Source organism: Bufo bufo, chromosome 5 (assembly GCF_905171765.1).
Source record: "Bufo bufo chromosome 5, aBufBuf1.1, whole genome shotgun sequence".
NCBI lineage: Eukaryota > Metazoa > Chordata > Amphibia > Anura > Bufonidae > Bufo > Bufo bufo.
Window position 1 is genome coordinate 451,003,245 of NC_053393.1, and position 22,554 is coordinate 451,025,798.

The window sequence follows — 22,554 nt, forward strand, 5'->3', positions numbered from 1 at the left end:
AAAAAGCCTGTACACAGTTCTGTCGACGGAAAAATAAAATTCTGGGTGACACAAAATTGTGACGCAAAGTGATTTTTTATATTTTTTTTCATAAAAAAAGTCTTAATTTTTTTAAAGTAGCAAAACATAACAAAAAACGTATAAATTTGTCGTCACCGTAATTATACTGACCCGCAGAACAAATAAACTTACAAATAAACTTGATTAAAACCTGATTAATAGAATTTTTGTAATATACTTTATTTTATTTTTTTACTTTTTCTAGCAAAATAGCGGCTCAGCTCTGCTAAAAGCCTGCATACCACATCGGCAGAAGCTCCCCTAGCACACTGCTCTCCTGCCTGTGCCCGCTCTGCTAAAGCCTGACATAACAAATCTATGCCAGGCTTTAGCAGGGCAGCACTGGTACAGACAGGAGTGCAATGTGCTATACAGCGATCAGTGCGGCCCCAGGGGAATCCGTATTCTCATAGCGGGGCTATTACTATTGATGACCTATCCTCAGCAAAGGTCATCAATATCAGATGAAGAGGGGGGGGGGGGTCCGACAGCCGACACCCCCCGCAGATCAGCTTTATGAGGAGACGACGCGTGCGGTATGGACGCGCCGTCTACCGTCTCTCTTCCTGTCGGCTGTGGTCTATGGTCTTTGCACTGCTGGGTGTCAGACCCCCGCCGATCTGATATTGATGACCTATACTGAGGACAGGTCATGAATAGTAAAAGCCCAGAGAACCCCTTTAAAGGGTTTATCCAATAGTATAAAAATGCCCCCAATATGCCTGGGCTCTCCGCACCGCCGCTGCTGCTTCTCCCCGTGCGCGGATGAAAACATCCTGTGTCGTGGGGGGGGGGAGCAGCCAATGGCAAGCGAGGATGGGGAAGAACCTCGTTATCATCACGGGTGACGCTAGGGAGCAGTGGCGTAACTACGACTGACTGGGCCCCACAGCAAATTTTTGAAGGAAACACAACTTTTCCGCTAACCCCAAAATCACGTGCAACCTCATGTGGCTAGTCAAGATTGAGTTCTCAGACAAGGTCCGCCAGCCGTTCCATCCGTTTCCTACTGTGTCATTGTATATCATTTCATTGTATACTACTGTTGAGGGGGCCCTGACAATAAAATCTTTTAGTATTCCTTCTGAGGGGGCCCCTAGTGAGTCTGGGCCCCAAAGCAGTCTCTTCCCCTGCTTCCCCTATAGTTACGCCCCTGCTAGGGAGGTTCGTCCCCGTCTGCCATTGGCTGCTCCCCCCGAACCGGATGTTTTCACCCGCTTACAGGGAGAAGCAGCAGCGGCGGTGCGGGGAGAAGGAGCGGCGCAGGGAGCGGGGTAATTATGTTCGCTGTGAGAGGCCTGGCACACGGGGGACGTTTTTATAGTATTGGATAACCCCTTTAAGGTAACCGCACCGTCAGCGGTGCACTGTAATTACAGCAAATGAATGGGACAAACAAAAATGCCACCAAACTGGCTTGGACCTGAAGGGGTTAAATACACAACCCAATGAAGGACTTCTAATATTTCCCTTCAAATTCTGCGATTTTACACCAGTACTAATTGTGTTGAAAGCCTATTGAGTCCCAGAACTCTCTGCCGACAAAGATAAACGTGACATGCTGGGACCTGTAGTTCCACCCAGTGACTGGTTGTATTGTATGCATTGTTTCCAGGGCTGTAGGACAGGTTTGGTGTTTCCCGGAGCCGCCCCTAGTACGGCCTTCTCTCCCTTCCCTTCCTGTCAGGTTCTTCCTGGAGCAGCCTCCTCAGTAAGCTACCTGACAGGGAGCCATGGACAGACTGCACTTCCAGGGGGCTGCGGGGGCTGTGGACGACTATCTGGAGTACAGGCGGTAAGTCCCATCATTAGGAGTCTCACGTGTGTCTATTACTTCCACTGCAGCCATTACTATGTGCACGTAATAAGAAATGACTGAGCTTGTTGCTAGGCGACGAGGAACTCGTTCACAGTTGTCACCGGTCACTGCACTCAGTAAAGTTGGAATTGTTCACAGAATGCTTGGTGTCAGCAGGAGGACTGTTCTTACAGTTCACTGCAGGGTCTCACTGTATAGGCTCCAGTCAGGAAACCATGTCCGGTAGATGCAGACATCCAAACCTGCAAAAACTGGGATATTTTTTTTTTTTTTTCTTTCACAAACTTTTTATTACATTTTCCAGACATATGCAGTATCTGCACACTTTGCTCTATGGTGTGGAGGACGGGGCTCATCACCCTGCCCCAAATTATCATATTTAGGCTACTTTCACACTAGCGTTCTGCTGTCCGCTCGTGAGCTCCGTTTGAAGGGGCTCACGAGCGGAGCAGAACGCTTCCGTCCAGCCCTGATGCAGTCTGAATGGATGCGGATCCGCTCAGACTGCATCAGTCTGGCGGCGTTCAGCCTCCGCTCCGCTCGCCTCCGCACGGCCAGGCGGACAGCTGAACGCTGCTTGCAGCGTTCGGGTGTCCGCCTGGCCGTGCGGAGGCGTGCGGATCCGTCCAGACTTACAATGTAAGTCAATGGGAACGGATCCGCTTGAAGATGACACCATATGGCTCAATCTTCAAGCGGATCCGTCCCCCATTGACTTTACATTGAAAGTCTGAACGGATCCGCTCAGGCTACTTTCGCACTTAGAAATTTTTCTAAGTTATTAATGCAGACGGATCCGTACTGAACGGAGCCTCCGTCTGCATTAATATGATCGGATCCGTTCAGAACGGATCCGATCAAGCGCTAGTGTGAAAGTAGCCTTATGTATATGATTAAAGGGATTCTGTCACCACCTAGAAGCCCTGTGAGCTAAACATCTGCTCATGTCCAGGGCAGCATTCTGATTTCTAAGGTGATTTTATAAAAACTATTTGTGGCTTTATTCTGCGGAAAAACAGGTTTTACTAACCTGTCAATCATTGAATTAAGGTGCCCAAGCAGGGGAGGTCTGTGGATGCATGGTGCCCGGCCGCATGCATCGCCGTTCGTGCCCAGCGCCGCCTTCTACTCCTCAGTGCCCCCCTCTCCCTCCCTCCCCCTCCTCCCACTTTGAGATCCCGCGCGTGCACACAGGCTCAGCCTGATGCGCAGTTGCGGACTGCTGGCATGGGCTTCTTCTTGCACTGTGCGCACGCGCCGGGAAGGGGACACTGCTACAGGTTGCCGGAAAGGTTTACTGCGAGTAAACTAGAGATAGGAAGTTCGGATCTTTCACATGAACCGATTCATGAATCAAATTTTCGGTTCATTCGCTGAGCTGACAAGTAGCAAGTGAACCGAATTTAACACTGGGGTAAATAATATAATTAAAATGGAGGGTTAAATGTGTAAATGTATTTAAAAAAAAATACATCTCTCTCAATAGTTCTATAGCTACTGAATGAGACAGAAGAAGGGATGCCTTTAACATATATATATATCTCCTTGAGAAGCCAATTTGACCCTAAAGGGTTAATTCAACCTGTAATGTAAACTCTGTCCTGTCACTTCTCTTATCTCTCTGCTCTGCTATCAGTAAACCTTTGGGATGTATTGTCTCAGATGCTATCTAATAGCGGGAGACTCCCTGAACCTCCGGGAGACTTGAGATCCCAGTAGATGGCGGACGGCTCCTGGGTTTAGTGGTCATATTGGCATTAATATTCTAACTTACGGAAAAAATCTGTCAGCAGCTTGTGGTTAAAAAAAAAAGTCTCTGTCGCAGTTTCCAACATATTTGGCAGAAAAAAATTGTCCGGCCTGTGACGCTATTTTTTTTCAGTAAAATGACCCATTTACTTGTCAGTGGGGTCTGCAACATCTCTGTTCACTGTGTGACTCACTGATCCATCACAACATGTACGGATCCTGATGTAAATAACACTAACATGTACGGAGCCTGATGTACATAATACTAACATGTACGGAGCCTGATGTACATAACACTAACATGTACGGAGCCTGATGTACATAACACTAACATGTACGGAGCCTGATGTACATAACACTAACATGTACGGAGCCTGATGTAAATAACACTAACATGTACAGAGCCTGATGTACATAACACTAACATGTACGGAGCCTGATGTACATAACACTAACATGTATGGAGCCTGATGTAAATAACACTAACATGTACGGAGCCTGATGTTCATAACACTAACATGTACGGAGCCTGATGTACATAACACTAACATGTACGGAGCCTGATGTAAATAATACTAACATGTACGGAGCCTGATGTACATAACACTAACATGTACGGATCCTGATGTAAATAACACTAACATGTACGGAGCCTGATGTTCATAACACTAACATGTACGGAGCCTGATGTACATAACACTAACATGTACGGAGCCTGATGTAAATAATACTAACATGTACGGAGCCTGATGTACATAACACTAACATGTACGGAGCCTGATGTACATAATACTAACATGTACGGAGCCTGATGTACATAACACTAACATGTACGGAGCCTGATGTACATAACACTAACATGTACGGAGCCTGATGTACATAATACTAACATGTACGGAGCCTGATGTACATAACACTAACATGTACGGAGCCTGATGTACATAACACTAACATGTACGGAGCCTGATGTACATAATACTAACATGTACGGAGCCTGATGTACATAACACTAACATGTACGGAGCCTGATGTACATAACACTAACATGTACGGAGCCTGATGTACATAACACTAACATGTACGGAGCCTGATGTACATAATACTAACATGTACGGAGCCTGATGTACATAACACTAACATGTACGGAGCCTGATGTACATAACACTAACATGTACGGATCCTGATGTAAATAACACTAACATGTACGGAGCCTGATGTTCATAACACTAACATGTACGGAGCCTGATGTACATAACACTAACATGTACGGAGCCTGATGTAAATAATACTAACATGTACGGAGCCTGATGTACATAACACTAACATGTACGGATCCTGATGTAAATAACACTAACATGTACGGAGCCTGATGTTCATAACACTAACATGTACGGAGCCTGATGTACATAACACTAACATGTACGGAGCCTGATGTAAATAATACTAACATGTACGGAGCCTGATGTACATAACACTAACATGTACGGAGCCTGATGTACATAATACTAACATGTACGGAGCCTGATGTACATAACACTAACATGTACGGAGCCTGATGTACATAACACTAACATGTACGGAGCCTGATGTACATAATACTAACATGTACGGAGCCTGATGTACATAACACTAACATGTACGGAGCCTGATGTACATAACACTAACATGTACGGAGCCTGATGTACATAATACTAACATGTACGGAGCCTGATGTACATAACACTAACATGTACGGAGCCTGATGTACATAACACTAACATGTACGGAGCCTGATGTACATAACACTAACATGTACGGAGCCTGATGTACATAACACTAACATGTACGGAGCCTGATGTACATAATACTAACATGTACAGAGCCTGATGTACATAACACTAACATGTACGGAGCCTGATGTACATAACACTAACATGTACGGAGCCTGATGTACATAACACTAACATGTACGGAGCCTGATGTACAGTACAGACCAAAAGTTTGGACACACCTTCTCATTCAAAGAGTTTTCTTTATTTTCATGACTATGAAAATTGTAGATTCACACTGAAGGCATCAAAACTATGAATTAACACATGTGGAATTATATTCATAACAAACAAATGTGAAACAACTGAAAATATGTCATATTCTAGGTTCTTCAAAGTAGCCACCTTTTGCTTTGATTACTGCTTTGCACACTCTTGGCATTCTCTTGATGAGCTTCAAGAGGTAGTCCCCTGAAATGGTTTTCACTTCACAGGTGTGCCCTGTCAGGTTCAATAAGTGGGATTTCTTGCCTTATAAATGGGGTTGGGACCATCAGTTGCGTTGAGGAGAAGTCAGGTGGATACACAGCTGATAGTCCTACTGAATAGACTGTTAGAATTTGTATTATGGCAAGAAAAAAGCAGCTAAGTAAAGAAAAACGAGTGGCCATCATTACTTTAAGAAATGAAGGTCAGTCAGTCAGCCGAAAAATTGGGAAAACTTTGAAAGTAAGGGCTATTTGACCATGAAGGAGAGTGATGGGGTGCTGCGCCAGATGACCTGGCCTCCACAGTCACCGGACCTGAACCCAATCGAGATGGTTTGGGGTGAGCTGGACCGCTGAGTGAAGGCAAAAGGGCCAACAAGTGCTAAGCATCTCTGGGAACTCCTTCAAGACTGTTGGAAGACCATTTCAGGTGACTACCTCTTGAAGTTCATCAAGAGAATGCCAAGAGTGTGCAAAGCAGTAATCAAAGCAAAAGGTGGCTACTTTGAAGAACCTATAATATGACATATTTTCAGTTGTTTCACACTTGTTTGTTATGTATATAATTCCACATGTGTTAATTCATAGTTTTGATGCCTTCATAGTCATGAAAATAAAGAAAACTCTTTGAATGAGAAGGTGTGTCCAAACTTTTGGTCTGTACTGTACATAACACTAACATGTACGGAGCCTGATGTACATAACACTAACATGTATGGAGCCTGATGTACATAACACTAACATGTATGGAGCCTGATGTACATAACACTAACATGTATGGAGCCTGATGTACATAACACTTAGGCTACTTTCACACCTGTGTTTAGGTCGGATCCGTCTGGTATGTGCCCAGACGGATCCGCACCTATAATGCAAACGCTTAGATCCGTTCAGAACGGATCCGTTTGCATTACCATGAACAAAAAAAAAAAAAAAAAATTGTTTTTTTTTTTTTTTTGTTCATGATAATGCAAACGGATCCGTTTTGACTTTACATTGAAAGTCTATGGGAGACGGATCCGTTTGAAAATTGAGCCATACTGTGTCAACTTCAAACGGATCCGTCCCCATTGACTTACATTGTAAGTCTGGACGGATCCGTTTGCCTCCGCACGGCCAGGCGGACACCTGAACGCTGCAAGCTGCGTTCAGGTGTCCGCCTGCTGAGCGGAGGACAAACGCTGCCAGACTGATGCATTCTGAGCGGATCCGCGTCCACTCAGAATGCATTAGGGCTGGACGGATCCGTTCGGGGCCGCTTGTGAGAGCCTTCAAACGGAACTCACAAGCGGAGCTCCGAACGCTAGTGTGAAAGTAGCCATACATGTACGGAGCCTGATGTACATAACACTAAGGCTACTTTCACACTAGCGTTCGGGTGTCCGCTCGTGCGCACCGTTTGAAGGGGCTCACGAGCGGCCCCGAACTCATCAGTCTGGCCCCAATGCATTCTCAGTGGAGGCGGATCCACTGAGAATGCATCCGCCTGCCAGCGCTCAGCCTCCGCTCCGCTCAGTGAGCGGACACCTGAACGCTGCTTGCAGCGTTCGGGTGTCCGCCTGGCCGTGCGGAGGCGAGCGGATCCGTCCACACTTACAATGTAAGTCAATAGGGACGGATCCGCTTGAAGATGACACAATATGGCTCAATCTTCAAGCGGATCCGTTCCCCATTGACTTTCAATGTAAAGTCTGAACGGATCCGCTCAGACAACTTTCACACTTAGAAAATTTTCTAAGTTTTAATGCAGACGGGTCCGTTCTGAACGGATGCGAACGTCTGCATTATCGGAGCGGATCCGTCTGATGAAACATCAGACGGATCCGCTCCGAACGCTAGTGTGAAAGTAGCCTAACATGTACGGAGCCTGATGTACATAACACTAACGTGTATGGAGCCTGATGTACATAATACTAACATACATGGGCCATAATTAAACAGTTTTTTCTCTTAAAGGAGCAGTTCTCTGAAGCAGCTTCTATAACAAACGACCTCCGTGCAATGTTCGCTGGTTGCTCCCTTCCTGGATTAGATGCCTAATTAGCTCTGTGTATGTAACTGTCCAGAAAACAATAGAGAACGGCTCCTTCCGTCTCCTTCTGTCCTGCTGACACAGAGAAGTGTCTGTACAGCTGCAGTTTTGGGAAATTAGATTTAAAGGGAATCTCCATATCAGTATTAGGTCCAGAGCTGTGTGGAGTCAAAATTCATTATACATCAGAGCTCTCCTTGTCTGCTACACAACCCCGAATCCCATGCAAGGACATATTTTTAAAGGGATTATATCACCTTTGTTTTCTCACTAATGAAAGCCAAATAGTGAAGCATATCCTTTTTTCTAATCTGTTTTTATTTTCTGATTGTAGATTTTTTAGTTTTGTATTCTGTACATAATCACGGGGCAGCCATCTTGCCTAAACAGTATTAAGAGATATGCTTTACACCAGCCACGTGGATAATAAACACAATGGAAACCAGATGATCAATGACGTCTGTGAGAGAGTTTGCAAGACATGCTGTGTGACCTGTGCAGAGATCATTGTGCAGGGAAGGGGAGTAGACAAGCTGTTTGCATTACCTAATGTGAATAGTAGATCCTGTGTTGTCTATACATGTAATCCTGCATGTAAATATAATAAGAGGACTGCTGAAAAGTGATCTTTACAGAACAGTCAGTATATTATTAAGCTTAGTGGCCAGTGTGAAAACAGCAGAATTCTATGATTTTTATTTAAAGGGAAGTTGTCTGCTTGAAAATGCAGTTCAGTCTGCGAGAATCTTGACACAAAGCAGGAGGAGCTGAATGGAATGATATATACAGTAGCTTTATGGGAAAAGAGTAAGCACAATGATAATTTACTAATTTAAACCTCTGCTCTTTCTATACTTAAAGGGGTTGTCTTATCTCAGACAATAGGGCATACGGCTAGCCACCGCACTCATTCACTTCTATGGGCCCGACGGAAATAGCCGAGCCAGTGCTTGGCTATTTTTGGCGGCCCCATAGAAAATGAATAAAGGGCGGCTGCGCATGCGCAGTGCGCTCTCCACCACTTTTGGGGGTCCGTTAACGATATAGGTGCGGGTCCGAGCAGTGGGACCCGCAATGATCAGGCAATGGGGGCATATCCTAGCCATATGCCCCCATCGTCTGTGATGAGACAACCCCTTTAAGAGTCATGTGGGCGGTCCTACTCAGTGACTGACAGCCAGCGCTGCATGACAAAGCATAGAGGTGTAGCTGTCAATCCGTGTGCTGGACCTCCCACATGACAGAAAGGGCAGAGGTTTAAATTAATAAATTGCAAGAATCTTTTCCCATCAAACTATATATCAATCTGCTCAGCTCCTCCTGCTCTCCGCTCTATCACCTGCTACCCGCAGAGTGCACCACATTTTCACGATGACAGGTTGCCTTTAACTACAGATAGTGGCGTGGAAATAAAAAAATAACATCATCAAAAATTCTTTAAAAAGTAGTATTATAGTAAGGAATGAGTTCTATCAGCACTGCCGTTTACAGGTGTGTTAGGTTCCGCAATGTGGACCAGAGGCTTGCGTGGAGACGGTGGAGTTCAGTGTGACATAGAACCGTCTCTTTAGAACATCCTTCAGCAAAGGTGCATTCAGAAGCGGCATTCACCAAAACTAAAGCTCTGGCACTTTTAAAAATAATCTCAGGGTTACAAGATACGGTTTGCACATAAGGCTATCGCCATTTTGCCTCCTCATGCGCCGCATATAGTCGGCCTGAAGAAGCGTATGCAAATACAAAACGACTGTAGCCTTATGTGCCCTGTGCGGGCACAACACATCTTTATAGATTCAGCATCCATGGTACATGTATGGCAGATGTCGGTAAGGGGTTAAAATTGATTGTAGACCACCATACTCTTGACCTGAGGCTGTATCAGATCTCAAGTACTAATACTAATCTTTATTTACAGTATATAGCGCCACCATATTCCTCAGCGCTTTACAAATTCAGAGGGTTGATGTACAAACAAAAGACATCGCAACGTAACTAGCTAATATACAACTCAAAAAAACTTTTTTATTTATTAGGATTGTTGGTGAAGATGATGGAGGTAAACTTTTTAGTCCAGAAGAATATGAAGCATACAAGAAAACAGTGCTCCCAATGAGGGCACAAAATCGACTGTTTGTCAGCTGGAGATCGCCAACGGGAATTGACTGCAAGCTTGTGGGCCCGGAGACCCCCTGTTTTTGTACTCACAGGTACTAAGAAAAGAGGTAGCAACAATGGTCCGTTGTCTCCCTTACATTAAATAATTGAAATAGGTGAATCTTTTTCTTTCTTACTTTCTAAACTTCGACTTTATTCACATGACCGTGAATACTGGGAGTCCAAAATGAGACGTCCTGTTCTTGATGGCCTGACGGATGCCATAAAAGTCAATGGGCCTGTTTTTAACGGCCAATCTGCAGAATGACATCTGTCTGTCGGCCGTTAAAAATGGGTTGGTTAGGCCTCATGCACACGACCGTTGTGGGCATCCGCATCGCTTCCCGTAATTTTTCACAGTTTAGCGGAGGTCCCATTAATTTCTATGGAGCTGTGAAAAAACCCCTGATAGTCCTCCGTTTTTTTCTCCGCGTCCGTGATTCCAGTCCGTCCAAAAAATATAACCTGTCCTATTCTTGTCAGTGGAAAACGGAGGACGGACCCATTCAAGTCATCCGTGTCCGCTTTTTTTCTACAAGACCCTGGTGCAATAAAATTACACTTTTCATTAACCTTCCTTTTTTTCCCCCTGTCAAACAAAAAAAAAAGGAAGACACAAGGAAACACAACGGAAGCAAAATCGGACACGGACCACTGAAGCCAAATCACTGTCGTATGCATGAGGCCTTAATAGGAGGCGCTGAGGAAAGGCAGGGAAATCCTTTCCTATGCTATAGAAGGCAGAGAAAATGGCGCCTGGACGATCATGTGACCATCCTGTGGGTTTTTTCATTGGATTGGGGACAAAAAAGGGACAATGAAATTTATCTATTTTTTTAACGGCCATTAAAAATGGATGTTTAACGGATGACAAACGGGTGTTAAAATCAGACAGCAATGAATAAAAAAAATTAGGGACACACAGATACAAAAAGGCCAGGAAAAAGGGACAGATTAACCATTTCAGCTGCCATTTTTTCTACATGTGTATGTAGCCTTAGAGTCTGCAGTCACCTTCAACAGTACCTTATGTAACATTATCAAGGATTTGTGACTGGAAATTCAGCTCTTTCAAGTCTATGGACGACTGGGTCCTCCAATATTGGTTATGCTGTTCATGACTGTTCTTTAATAAAAGGGTTTTCCGAAGTTTCAATACTGATGACCTATCCTCAGGATAGGTCATCAGTATCTGATTAGTGGGGGTTCACCCAGAACCCCAACCGATCAGCTGTTTTGAAGAGGCACTGGCCCTCCTTGCAGCGCACCAAGCACAGCGCCGTACATTGTATAGCGGCTGTACTTGGTATCACAGTTTTGAGCTGCGCCTAGGCCATGTGACAGAACAGGGGCGGATTGGGAACTAAAAGTGGCCCCGTGTTGTAGGCGGGTCCAAATTGACCGAAGGCTGTGCAACACAAGTAGGCGGGGTCAGCAATACCATAGTTAAAAATCCTGTCCCCCCAGAACCATAGACCACACTGTAGCCCAATATATTGCCCCAGAAGCTATCCATCTGTGGTGGCCATCAATAGATGCCATTTTCTGTCCTCCTCCAGTTTTCTATGATTAAGATTTGGAGCAGGGGGCTTAGTAGGTGAGATGTGGGCCACAGCAGTTGAATTCAGAAAGGCATGTGGAGTCTCTGGTGGGGTACATGACTTTCTGATTCTCAGAGTTAATTACCGCTGAGCGCTCATTATGTACCCGGCCAGTGGCAGAGAGAAGGGCTTGGGTGGGCCCCTGGGCATCGGCCCACCTAGAAATTTCCCTGTAAGGTCTATGGCCAATCCGCCCATGTGACCGATTAACGTGACGTCACTCGACCTAGGAAAAGCAGAGAGAAGGGCACTCACAGGAGCACCGCTGCCTTTTGGAACAGCTGATCAGCGGGGGGTCCCGGGTGGTGGACCCCCACCGATCAGATACTGATGAGCTATCCTGAGGATCTTCAGTATAAAAATGTCAGAAAAACCCTTTAATCTGACTAATAGTTTCAGACAACCCAACTGCATGATCAGCTAAAGCTACTTGCATGCATGAACTTAAGGTATCCCGCAGGCTGTTCTGAAGGAGTTCACCGTATTTGGCATTGCTGGACCCCATTCCTCACTCCATTAGTGATGAGTCTCAGCCAGACAAAAACTGGTGCATGCACTGGTTTTTGTCCAGCCAATACCTGGCGCTCATGGGGGAAACCGGCCAGATCCCATTATAGTCAATGGACACAACGGTATTCAGCTGAGCTGAAACCAGTGAACTGATACCTTACTGCAGGTGTGAAACCAGCCTAACATGCACAGTCTAAGGGCTCATGCACACGCGTAATGCAATGTGGTCCGCAACACAAAAAAGTAGTGCATGCACTCCGTGGGCTTACGATCCATGTTCTGCACGGCATCTTCCATATTGAGAACCCATTCAAGTGAATGGGTCCGCAGTTCTGATTTGGTGCGCACACAGCCGGCGCCCGTATGTTTGCTAACACACACAACCAACTAAGCATTCAGTACTGATCCTGTGGAAGCCATAGTTGAAAAACATCCTTGGCGCTAACCCAATTGCTCATCCATCATAATGCAGCTATGTGTAAGGGGAATTTGTCTGAAGAAACAAGACCTAATGTTGTGTTAATATAGAAGTAAAATGTAACTTATTATGTACTCTACTTAGGTACAAACAGCATAAGACAGACTTTAAGGAGCTTCCAAAGGATCATCCTATTCTGTTGCCGTGTAAAGTCAGCAAATGCCCATGCAAATCCTATCACTTTGTTCCTCGGAATGGTTCCCAACCAGTCCGTTGCCGATGTAAGCACCTTGCCGATGACCACAGTGTTACAGGATCCTACAACTGCACCAAATGTAAGCGTGATCCTCTTCTTTCTCTATGGTTGTCACATGTATTTGTCGGTTCTACCTCACTGCTTTCACATTTTTGGTTTCTCTCTTTTTCACAATCTCATCACTAACAGCCTTAATACACAGGCCGATAGAACTATCAGCGAGCAGGAAGGAGAAAATTCATTGCCTGCCCGATAGCGGCATTTATATGTAGCCATGATAGCGGATGTATGGGGGATAAACAATCGTTCCGACAATCATTCATCTCCATACAGTACCATTGTCTGTCAACAGCACATCCCTGTTCACACTGGGCAGCGTGCTGCATGACAGATCCTCTGCCAAAAGAGTGTTTACATGGGGTAGTTATCAGGAACAAGCGTTAATACGATAATTGCCATCCTCTTTTGAAAACATTAGGAGCAAATTGATGTCACGTACATATGTGGGGGATGGGGGATCCACTTACAACATTTTAAAGGGTAGGGTCAGAATGATCCCTTGGATGCAGCTGGTCACCTTTTGTTCTCCCAAAGTAAAGGCCTTCAATGACAGGTTTCCCAGATCTTGCCTGTAACATCCAATTACAGTTGCAAGAAAAAGTATGTGAACCCTTTGGAATGATATGGATTTCTGCCCAAATTGGTCATAAAATGTGATCAGATCTTCATCTAAGTCACAACAATAGACAATCACAGTCTGCTGAAACTAATAACACACAAAGAATTAAATGTTACCATGTTTTTATTGAACACACCATGTAAACATTCACAGTGCAGGTGGAAAAAGTATGTGAACCCTTGGATTTAATAACTGGTTGAACCTCCTTTGGCACCAATAACTTCAACCAAACGTTTCCTGTAGTTGCAGATCAGACGTGCACAACGGTCAGGAGTCCTTCTTGACCATTCCTCTTTACAGAACTGTTTCAGTTCAGCAATATTCTTGGGATGTCTGGTGTGAATCGCTTTCTTGAGGTCATGCCACAGCATCTCAATTGGGTTGAGGTCAGGACTCTGACTGGGTCACTCCAGGCGTATTTTCTTCTGTTTAAGCCATTCTGTTGTTGATTTACTTCTATGCTTTGGGTCGTTGTCCTGTTGCAACAACCATCTTCTGTTGAGCTTTAGCTGGTGGACAGATGGCCTTAAGTTCTCCTGCAAAATGTCTTGATAAACTTGGGAATTCATTTTTCCTTCGATGATAGCAATTCATCCAGGCCCTGACGCAGCAAAGCAGCCCCAAACCATGATGCCCCCACCACCATACTTCACAGTTGGGATGAGGTTTTGATGTCGGTGTGCTGTGCCTCTTTTTCTCCACACATAGTGTTGTGTGTTTCTTCCAAACAACTCAACTTTGGTTTCATCTGTCCACAGACTATTTTGCCAGTACTGCTGTGGAACATCCAGGTGCTCTTGTGCAAACTGTAATTGTGCACCATTATTTTTTTTTGGACAGCAGTGGCTTCCTCTGTGGTATCCTCCCATGAAATCCATTCTTGTTTAGTGTTTTACGTGTCATAGATTCGCTAACAGGGATGTTAGCATATGCCAGAGACTTTTGTAAGTCTTTAGCTGACACTCTAGGATTCTTTTTCACCTCATTGAGCAGTCTGCGCTGTACTCTTGCAGTCATCTTTACAGGACGGCCACTCCTAGGGAGAGTAGCAGCAGTGCTGAACTTTCTCCATTTATAGACAATTTGTCTTACCGTGGACTGATGAACAGCAAGGCTTTTGTAACTTTTATAACCCTTTCCAGCTTTATGCAAGTCAACAATTCTTAATCGTAGGTCTTCTGAGAGCTCTTTTGTGCGAGGCATCATTCACATCAGGCAATGCTTCTTGTGAAAAGCAAACCCAGAACTGGTGTGTGTTTTTTATAGGGCAGGGCAGCTGTAACCAACACCTTCAATCTCATCTCATTGATTGGACTCCAGTTGGATGACACCTCACTCCAATTAGCTCTTGGAGATGTCATTAGTCTAGTGGTTCACATACTTTTTCCACCTGCACTGTAAATGTTTACATAGTGTGTTCAATAAAAACATGGTAACATTTAATTCTTTGTGTGTTATTACTTTAAGCAGACTGTGATTTTATTACACGACACGGAGGCTCCTATTGCTATCTCTTTCTTTACTCAAAACTTATAGCAGCAAAGAAAAAAGCATCAATCAAACTGATAACCATGGCAACCAACTCCTCCCCACTGTGCCAGTATAATAGTCTCTGACTCTGCTAATTCCTCCTCTTTCTTTGCTGCTCCCTCACAGATAAGTACTTCAACCTTATGTCTGTGGGTAGTCGTATATGATTTTATGCCTTAGTATATATTTAGGGTATTAATCACTGTTTATTGGGGTATTTTCTCTTAGTTTTTCTAAGATTTGTCCTCTGGTTTGTTTTATTCAGTGTTTTATTTGAGCATTGCCCTCCTTTATCCATTTCTTCCATTCCGGTTTTCCCTCCTTCTATTACTTATACCCCTAATAGTTTATTTTACCCTGTACCTTCCCTCAGTTCTCTGTCCGGTCATTCGATTCGGTCTGCGGCATTTTTCCTGGCTGGCCGTTTCCTCACTGCGCTTCATCTTGCGGCCGAGATCTCGCGAGATCTCGGCCGCCGTCTTCTTCCCCTCTGCAGCTGGTTTTCGCGCTCCCCGCTGTGTTATCGCGGGAGCGCGCGAGACTTCCGCGTTTGTCTCTGCCGGCTACGTCCAGATTACTGCATTGCAGCTCCGGTCAGGTCACCTCGTTTTAGTACAGATTTGTCCCATTTATCCCCATATTTTTCTGCCTCCAGGGGGATTGCCTTCTACCCAGAGTTGTTGCCTCTTAGGTCTGCCACCTTGGCATTTACTGCTATTTTAAAGTCAGTTTATAGCACTATCTGGCATTATACAGGCACATCATGTCCAGGGTGCCTTTACATGTATCTAGCCCTGTCCCTGAGGGCATGGATTCTATGCCTCTCATACAGGATTTAAACACTGTTTCTCCGGACACACAGTCCTTAGCATTGCAGCGCTCTGTGACTGCTGCTATACAGGCAGCCATGGGCTCCATGTCTTCGGCCATTTCGACTTCTATTGCTGAGGCCCTTATGGCCGGCCCTTCCTCCTCTGCACCGGTGGGGCCCTCACCACCTGCAATACCGTTACTTGCCTCCAGAAACAATTTGACTGGTGGAAATGTAGCCACCCTTGATGGCGCGCATCGTTCGCGCAAAAGAGCCTACGCCCGCCAGGCAGAAAAGGCGAGGCAATGGAAATGCGCCAGAGCGCAGCATGATACCGAATCGGTTTCTGATCCCGATTCAGATGAGGAGGCTCAGTACCAGTCTTTAGACTTAGTGGAAATAGAGGAGGAAGATCCCTTGGATTCGGACCTGCCAGGTCCGTCATCGGGGTCAGTAGCGCCCAATGAGGTTCCTTTTGACGCCTCAGCAATTTTGGATCCCGCTGGGGAACCACTGTTTGACCCGGATGCTCTCCACCATCCGAGGTCGGCGGAATGGCTTCCGTCCTCACATATTGCCAAATATTTGGAGGCCCGTATACGCCAACCTCTTTCTAAAGAGGCGCGTAATAAACTAAAGGCTGAATGTCCCAGACCTATTGTACCTAACAAAGTCTGCGAAACGCCCGTAGTTGACCCAAAAATGTGTCAATTTTTGGCTAAATCGGGCTGGAACCCCAGGAAGGGTCTTGAATCAGCCCTAAAGTCCTGTCAGGACAAATTGTTGGACCTTTTAGGCCCATTAACAAAAATCTTTGAATTGGCTGAGTCAGCCAGAACCCAGAACACTCTGGTAGACCCGGAAGAACTCCGGGGATGGGTACAACGTGCCGTGTGCCTCACGGGCAATGTTAATGCTTCGCTCTCGATTGAGCGTCGTAAAGCAATCCTATTTAAAATAGAACCTAAATTATCCAATTTAGCCCTGACGGAGACAGGCAAAGAGGCTCAAGGATTGCTCTTTGGGGATTCCTTCATTAAGGATCTCTCCCGATTTGTGGGAGCCTTCACGGCCCTCGATAAGGCTCAAACGTCCATGAAGAGAGTATTCCATGGACGGGTCTCTAACAGGGCCGGCAGCTCCAGGGGCCGCCTGTCCGGCCGTTCATCATACCAGACCCGCGGGTCCGGCAGAGGCTCCTTCTCTTATCGACCCTCCAACCAGGAGTTCCGTCAACCGCCTGCTTTCTTCCCCTCCCGAGGTTCGTCTTGGCGTTCACGTGGAGCCAGAGGTCCATCTTCCAGACGTCCTTTCGGTAAGTCTAATGTCACCGTCTTCTTTGACTCCTTGTGTAGGGGGCAGGCTCCGTCTTTTTTCCCATGTGTGGGAATCCATCACAACAGACCCTTGGGTCCTTTCGACCGTCCGGGGGTTTCACATAGAGTTAGTTTACCCCCACATCCAGATTCCACACCCGTATCCTACGGTTCTCCCAACCTCATCACAACTGCTTTTACATCAGGAACTGTCAGCCCTGTGTCAGAAGGGCGCCATAGAGCGGGCCCCTCCTTCCTCGGAAGGCGTTATCAGCAGTGTGTTTCTGGTGGCCAAAAAAGGAGGCCAGATGAGACCCGTGATCAATCTCAGGGCACTAAACGATTTTGTAAAATATCGGCACTTCAAAATGGAGGGTATCCATCTTCTCAAGGATTTGCTCCTCCAAGGGGATTGGATGGTCAAGTTAGACTTGAAGGACGCCTACCTAACGGTTCCGGTGGCCGAAACATCCAGGGATCTCCTTCGTTTTCTCTGGGATTCGGAGATTTGGAGATTCACCTGTCTTCCCTTCGGTCTCTCGTCCGCCCCTTGGTGTTTCACCAAGCTCCTTCGCCCGGTAATTTCCTGCCTCCGCAGTCAAGGAATTCGTCTGATTATTTATCTGGACGATATCCTTATATTGGCTCAGGATCCTTCTGTTCTTCTGACCCATCTCCAGTGGTCCATGGACCTGTTATCCCGGCTAGGATTCCTCCTGAATTTGGAGAAGTCGTCACTTACCCCGTCCCAGTCCATAGAATTCTTGGGATTCACCATCGATTCTTCCACAATGTCTCTCAGCCTTCCGTCTGCCAAGGTTCGTTCCATTCGCAAGGAACTTCTTCATACTTTGTCTCTCCAACAGGTTCCCTTACGTCATCTTGCCCGAGTCATAGGTCTCCTCTCCTCGTCCATTCAGGCTGTGTTTCCGGCCCCCTTACACTACCGCGGCATGCAGCGTCTCAAGATTGCTCACCTCCATGCGGGAGCATCTTACGCGGATTTAGTCACCCTGGACGAGGACACCAGAGAAGAAATGATGTGGTGGATCCACAACTTGGAGACCTGGAATGGGAAGGCCATAATTGGTCCACTCCCGGATTTTACGATAGACTCAGATGCCAGCCTTCTCGGCTGGGGTGCTTACTGCGACGGTGTGATGACAGGAGGTCCCTGGTCTCCGGTGGAATCCAGGCTCCACATCAACGCCTTGGAACTTCTGGCGGGTTCCTTTGCAGTTCGCAGTTTTGCGAGTGGCTTGTCCAAAATTTGCATCAGACTACGGATGGACAACATTTCCGCAGTTCGGTATGTCAATGCCATGGGAGGCACACATTCAGCGATTTTAACCAGTTTGGCTCGGGATTTCTGGACTTTCTGCCTGGACAGGGAAATCACCGTTTCGGCGGAATACTTGCCGGGACTCCACAATACTCACGCAGACTGGAGCTCACGTTTCCTTTCAGACTCGGGAGATTGGAAATTAGATCGCACAGTGTTCTCCTCCATATCGTCCCTTTGGGGTCCGTTCTCTTTAGACCTCTTTGCGTCCCGTTTGAACGCCCAACTTCCACGTTTTTACAGCTGGCGTCCGGATCCGGACGCGGAAGCAGTCGATGCGTTCCTTCAGGATTGGTCCGACCACCTCGCGTACGCTTTTCCCCCGTTTGTGATGGTGTCTCGAGTATTATCTCAGATCCGCCGCCAGGGTGCGGATCTTGTTCTCATAGTCCCGTTTTGGCCCACGCAGTCTTGGTTTCCTCAACTTCTGGAATGCCTAGTTCAGTGCCCACTACTTCTTCCGGTTTTTCCGAGCCTCTTGTTGGATCCAGCGGGTCTACATCACCCTCTCATCCTCGACGGCTCCCTTCATCTCCTGGCTTGCAGAATTTCAGGGAACCCTGGGACATCGCTGGGATTTCGGAAACGGCTCGACGTCTTCTGGACGAAGCTTGGGCGCCGGGGACCAGACGAGCTTATCGGTCGGCCTGGAGGTCCTGGGCTGATTGGTGCCTGGCTAGGCACCTGGATCCCATATCATGTCCTGTGACCGAAGTTCTTCAGTTTCTCGCTTCACTTTTTGAGGACGGTAAGGCTTACCGCACCATCAATTTGTACCGTTCTGCCATTTCCGCGTTTCATCAGGGGTTTAGCGGCTGTCCTGCCGGTCAACACCCTCTTGTTTGCAGGCTTCTCAAGGGTTCCCGCCTATCCCGTCCTCCAAGGCCTCGTTTCTCTTCAACTTGGGATGTCTCTTTGGTGCTGGCCTTGTTCTCCTCATGGCCATCTAATGCGGACCTTTCCCTTCGACATCTTGCAGCCAAGCTGGTTTCCTTATTCTGCTTGATATCGTGCAAAAGGGTGTCGGACGTTCGCGCCTTGGATCATGACGCTCGTTCGTTTACTCCTGAGGGAGTCACGTTCAACATCTCGCGTCGCACCAAAACCAATATTCGGTCGGTGTCGTACCCCAGTTTCCCAGATTCGCCGGCTCTTTGCCCGGTGTTGTGTCTTCAGGAATATGAGGCTCGTGTGGCCTCTCATCGCTCCAATTCTTCTCCGGAACTTTTTCTATCATATAGACGTCCTTTCCGTCCGGTCTCCACTGTCACATTGGCCCGTTGGGTGAAATGGGTTATGACTTTGGCAGGTGTGGATACTGCGATTTTCACTGCTCATTCCACTAGAGGAGCCTCTGCGACCTCTATGGCGTTGGCTGGAGCGCGTCTAGAAGATATTATGAAGATGGCAGATTGGTCTCGTGTATCTACATTCCGTGAGTTTTATTTCAGGCCTACTGTTCACGTGTTTTCCTCCATTGTAGGTCAGCTTTAAACTCGCAATAGGAGCCTCCGTGTCGTGTAATAAAATTACATGATTTTCCTATTGTATGACGTAAAGTCATGATTTTATTAAAGACACGGAGGCGAGTATTGCCCCTCCCATTTTGTAGACCCCCCCTAAGAGTTTGTCTCTGTTATGCATTATTTATTTGCCATGATACTTTGATTTTATCATTTGAATAGGCTGTATGTTCATTACTATGCATTCATGACGATGAGATATTGGGACGTTTTTTCTACCTTTATTTTGTTTCTTTCATAGGATGAATATGCTGTCTTCTGGGTGCAGATTGTATTTGACTTTCCAGCTTCTGTCTTCCGTTGAAGAATCGAGCTGTTACCGTTGGATGTCAGTTTCCGTGTTTGGAGAGTTTGGTTCTAATCTTCAGAGTTCTGGACTTCGGTCGTCACCAAAGAAAGAGGAGGAATTAGCAGAGTCAGAGACTATTATACTGGCACAGTGGGGAGGAGTTGGTTGCCATGGTTATCAGTTTGATTGATGCTTTTTTCTTTGCTGCTATAAGTTTTGAGTAAAGAAAGAGATAGCAATACTCGCCTCCGTGTCTTTAATAAAATCATGACTTTACGTCATACAATAGGAAAATCATGTAATTGTCTATTGTTGTGACTTAGATGAAGCTCAGATGACATTTTATGACCAATTTGTGCAGAAATCCATATCATTCCAAAGGGTTCACATACTTTTTCTTGCAACTGTATATGCCTGATGGGGCAAAACCAAGCAATTCCTTAATATTGATGGTTGTACCCCATGGATACTGGTTTGGCATAGTCCACACTTTTGGATAGAGCGAATCGATTCATCCAAAGTTCTTCAGCTGTGAGTGGCTGTCCCCGCTTTTGAAGAAGCTCACCCCTGTTGCATCTCGCCTGGCCCTATCTCGTCCGCCTGACTGTCAAGCACAGAGGCTCTGCTTCTGATACCGAAGGAGCAACTTTTAAACCCTCTCTACCTGAAAGTTTAGCGGCACATGCAATTGCTCATCTCTAGTCGCTGGGAATCTGCAGGGATACCTGTTGCAGAACGGTTATAAAAAGATGACAAATTGAAGAGTTGTGAACGACTGCAAGAGGAGTTCTCACGCCCACATAGGTTATTTTATCTTTTTCTATAATTACGGCATGCTTGGATTACACGTCGAGGTAGGTTACTTTCACACTTGCGTCAGAGGATTCCGGCAGGTAGTTCCTTTGCCGGAACTGTCTGCCAGATCTGGCAATCCGGACGCAAACAGATGCATTTGTCAGACGGATCCAGATCCGTCTGACAAATGTATTAAAATACCGGATCCGTCTCTCCGGTGTCATCTGGAAAAAACGGATCCGGTATTTATTTTTTAGGTCTGTGCATGCGCGGACCGGAAGAACAGATCCGTCAATGTGGCAATTTTAATGCCAAATCCGGCACTAATACAGTTCAAAGGAAATTAATGCCGGAATTCCGGCACGTGTTCAGGATTTTTGGCCGGAGAGAAAAATACAGCATGCTGCGGTATTTTCTCTGGCCAAAAAACGTAAGAGGGACTGAACTGATGCATCCTGATGCATACTGAACGGAATGCTCTCCATTCAGAATGCATTAGGATAAAACTGATCAGTTTTTTTCCGGTATTGAGCCTCTAAGACGGAACTTAATACCGGAAAAGAAAAACGCTAGTGTGAAAGTACCCTAATATGATTGTGTGTGCGGACAAAAAATTGTTTGCCAGCAGCAGATCCTGCCGTCTTAACAGCTTCTGCTGCCGGCAACCAATGATTCTGTATTTGGACAAACAATGGCATTACTGATCACTCCTCCCCATACTATTGAGGAGATCGCTGCATGTAAATGCAGCGGTCTCCTCCATTGATGAGCAGGAGATTGTCAGGAAAGAATGCTTCCTTCCCGACAACCGCCTGCTTAATTGTTCAGTGTGTTCAAAGAGGTCTTGACTGTGGGTATTGACATACCTAGAGTGTCTTCACATTCATATTGTGAACCTTTTTCTGGGCGTTTACTGCCCCATTAAGTAAATACATACTGAGGTTTAGCATGTTTCGTCTCCTTATCCAGTAGTGGTCAGTGTGTTATTTGTCATGTTATGGATTCCATGCAGGGGCGGACTCGGAGCTTAAAGTGGCCCTGCAAAAAAAACTAAAAGTGGTCCCATGTTGTAGGGGAGTCCAAATTGACAGAAGGCGGGGCAACACAAATGGCGGGGTCAGCAATAACACAAAATACCGTCCCAACAGAACCATATACCACAGAGTAGCACAATATATTGCCCCAAAAGCTGTCCTTCTGTTGTGCCCATCAATAGATGCCATTTTCTGTCCTCCTCCAGTTTTCTCTGATTAAGATTTGGAGCAGGGGCCTAGAAGGTGAGATGTGGGCCACAGCAGTTGAATTCAGGAGGGCAAGTGCGGTCGCTGGTGGGGTACATGACTTTCTGATTCTCACAGCGTTAATTACCGCTGAGCGGTCATTATGTACCCGGCCAGTGGCAGAGAGAAGGGCTTGGGCGGGCCCCTGGGCATC

The 22,554-nt window shown here is 46.1% G+C and overlaps 1 protein-coding gene and 1 long non-coding RNA gene across 3 annotated transcripts in view; one reads left to right on the top strand and one right to left on the bottom strand.

Annotated features, from left to right (window-relative positions):
* Nucleotides 1–927: 927 nt before the first annotated feature.
* Nucleotides 928–22,289, bottom strand: LOC121002271. Its single transcript, XR_005779268.1, has 3 exons — nucleotides 22,279–22,289; nucleotides 14,622–14,628; nucleotides 928–1,216 (listed from the first exon to the last, which is right to left on the bottom strand). It is a non-coding gene; the product is annotated as an uncharacterized LOC121002271 (long non-coding RNA).
* Nucleotides 1,024–22,554, top strand: part of FAM221A (family with sequence similarity 221 member A) — a 34,901-nt gene continuing 13,370 nt past the window's right edge. Inside the window, exons 1-4 of one of the 2 annotated variants that reach the window (XM_040433655.1) lie at nucleotides 1,024–1,041; nucleotides 1,676–1,855; nucleotides 9,930–10,103; nucleotides 12,724–12,914. In XM_040433655.1, coding sequence (XP_040289589.1) covers nucleotides 1,794–1,855; nucleotides 9,930–10,103; nucleotides 12,724–12,914 — 427 coding nt within the window. In that variant the 5' untranslated portion in view covers nucleotides 1,024–1,041; nucleotides 1,676–1,793. Of the gene's footprint in view, nucleotides 1,042–1,675; nucleotides 1,856–8,230; nucleotides 8,536–9,929; nucleotides 10,104–12,723; nucleotides 12,915–22,554 lie in introns of those variants that run through there. The other variant, XM_040433656.1, reaches the window with a different exon arrangement.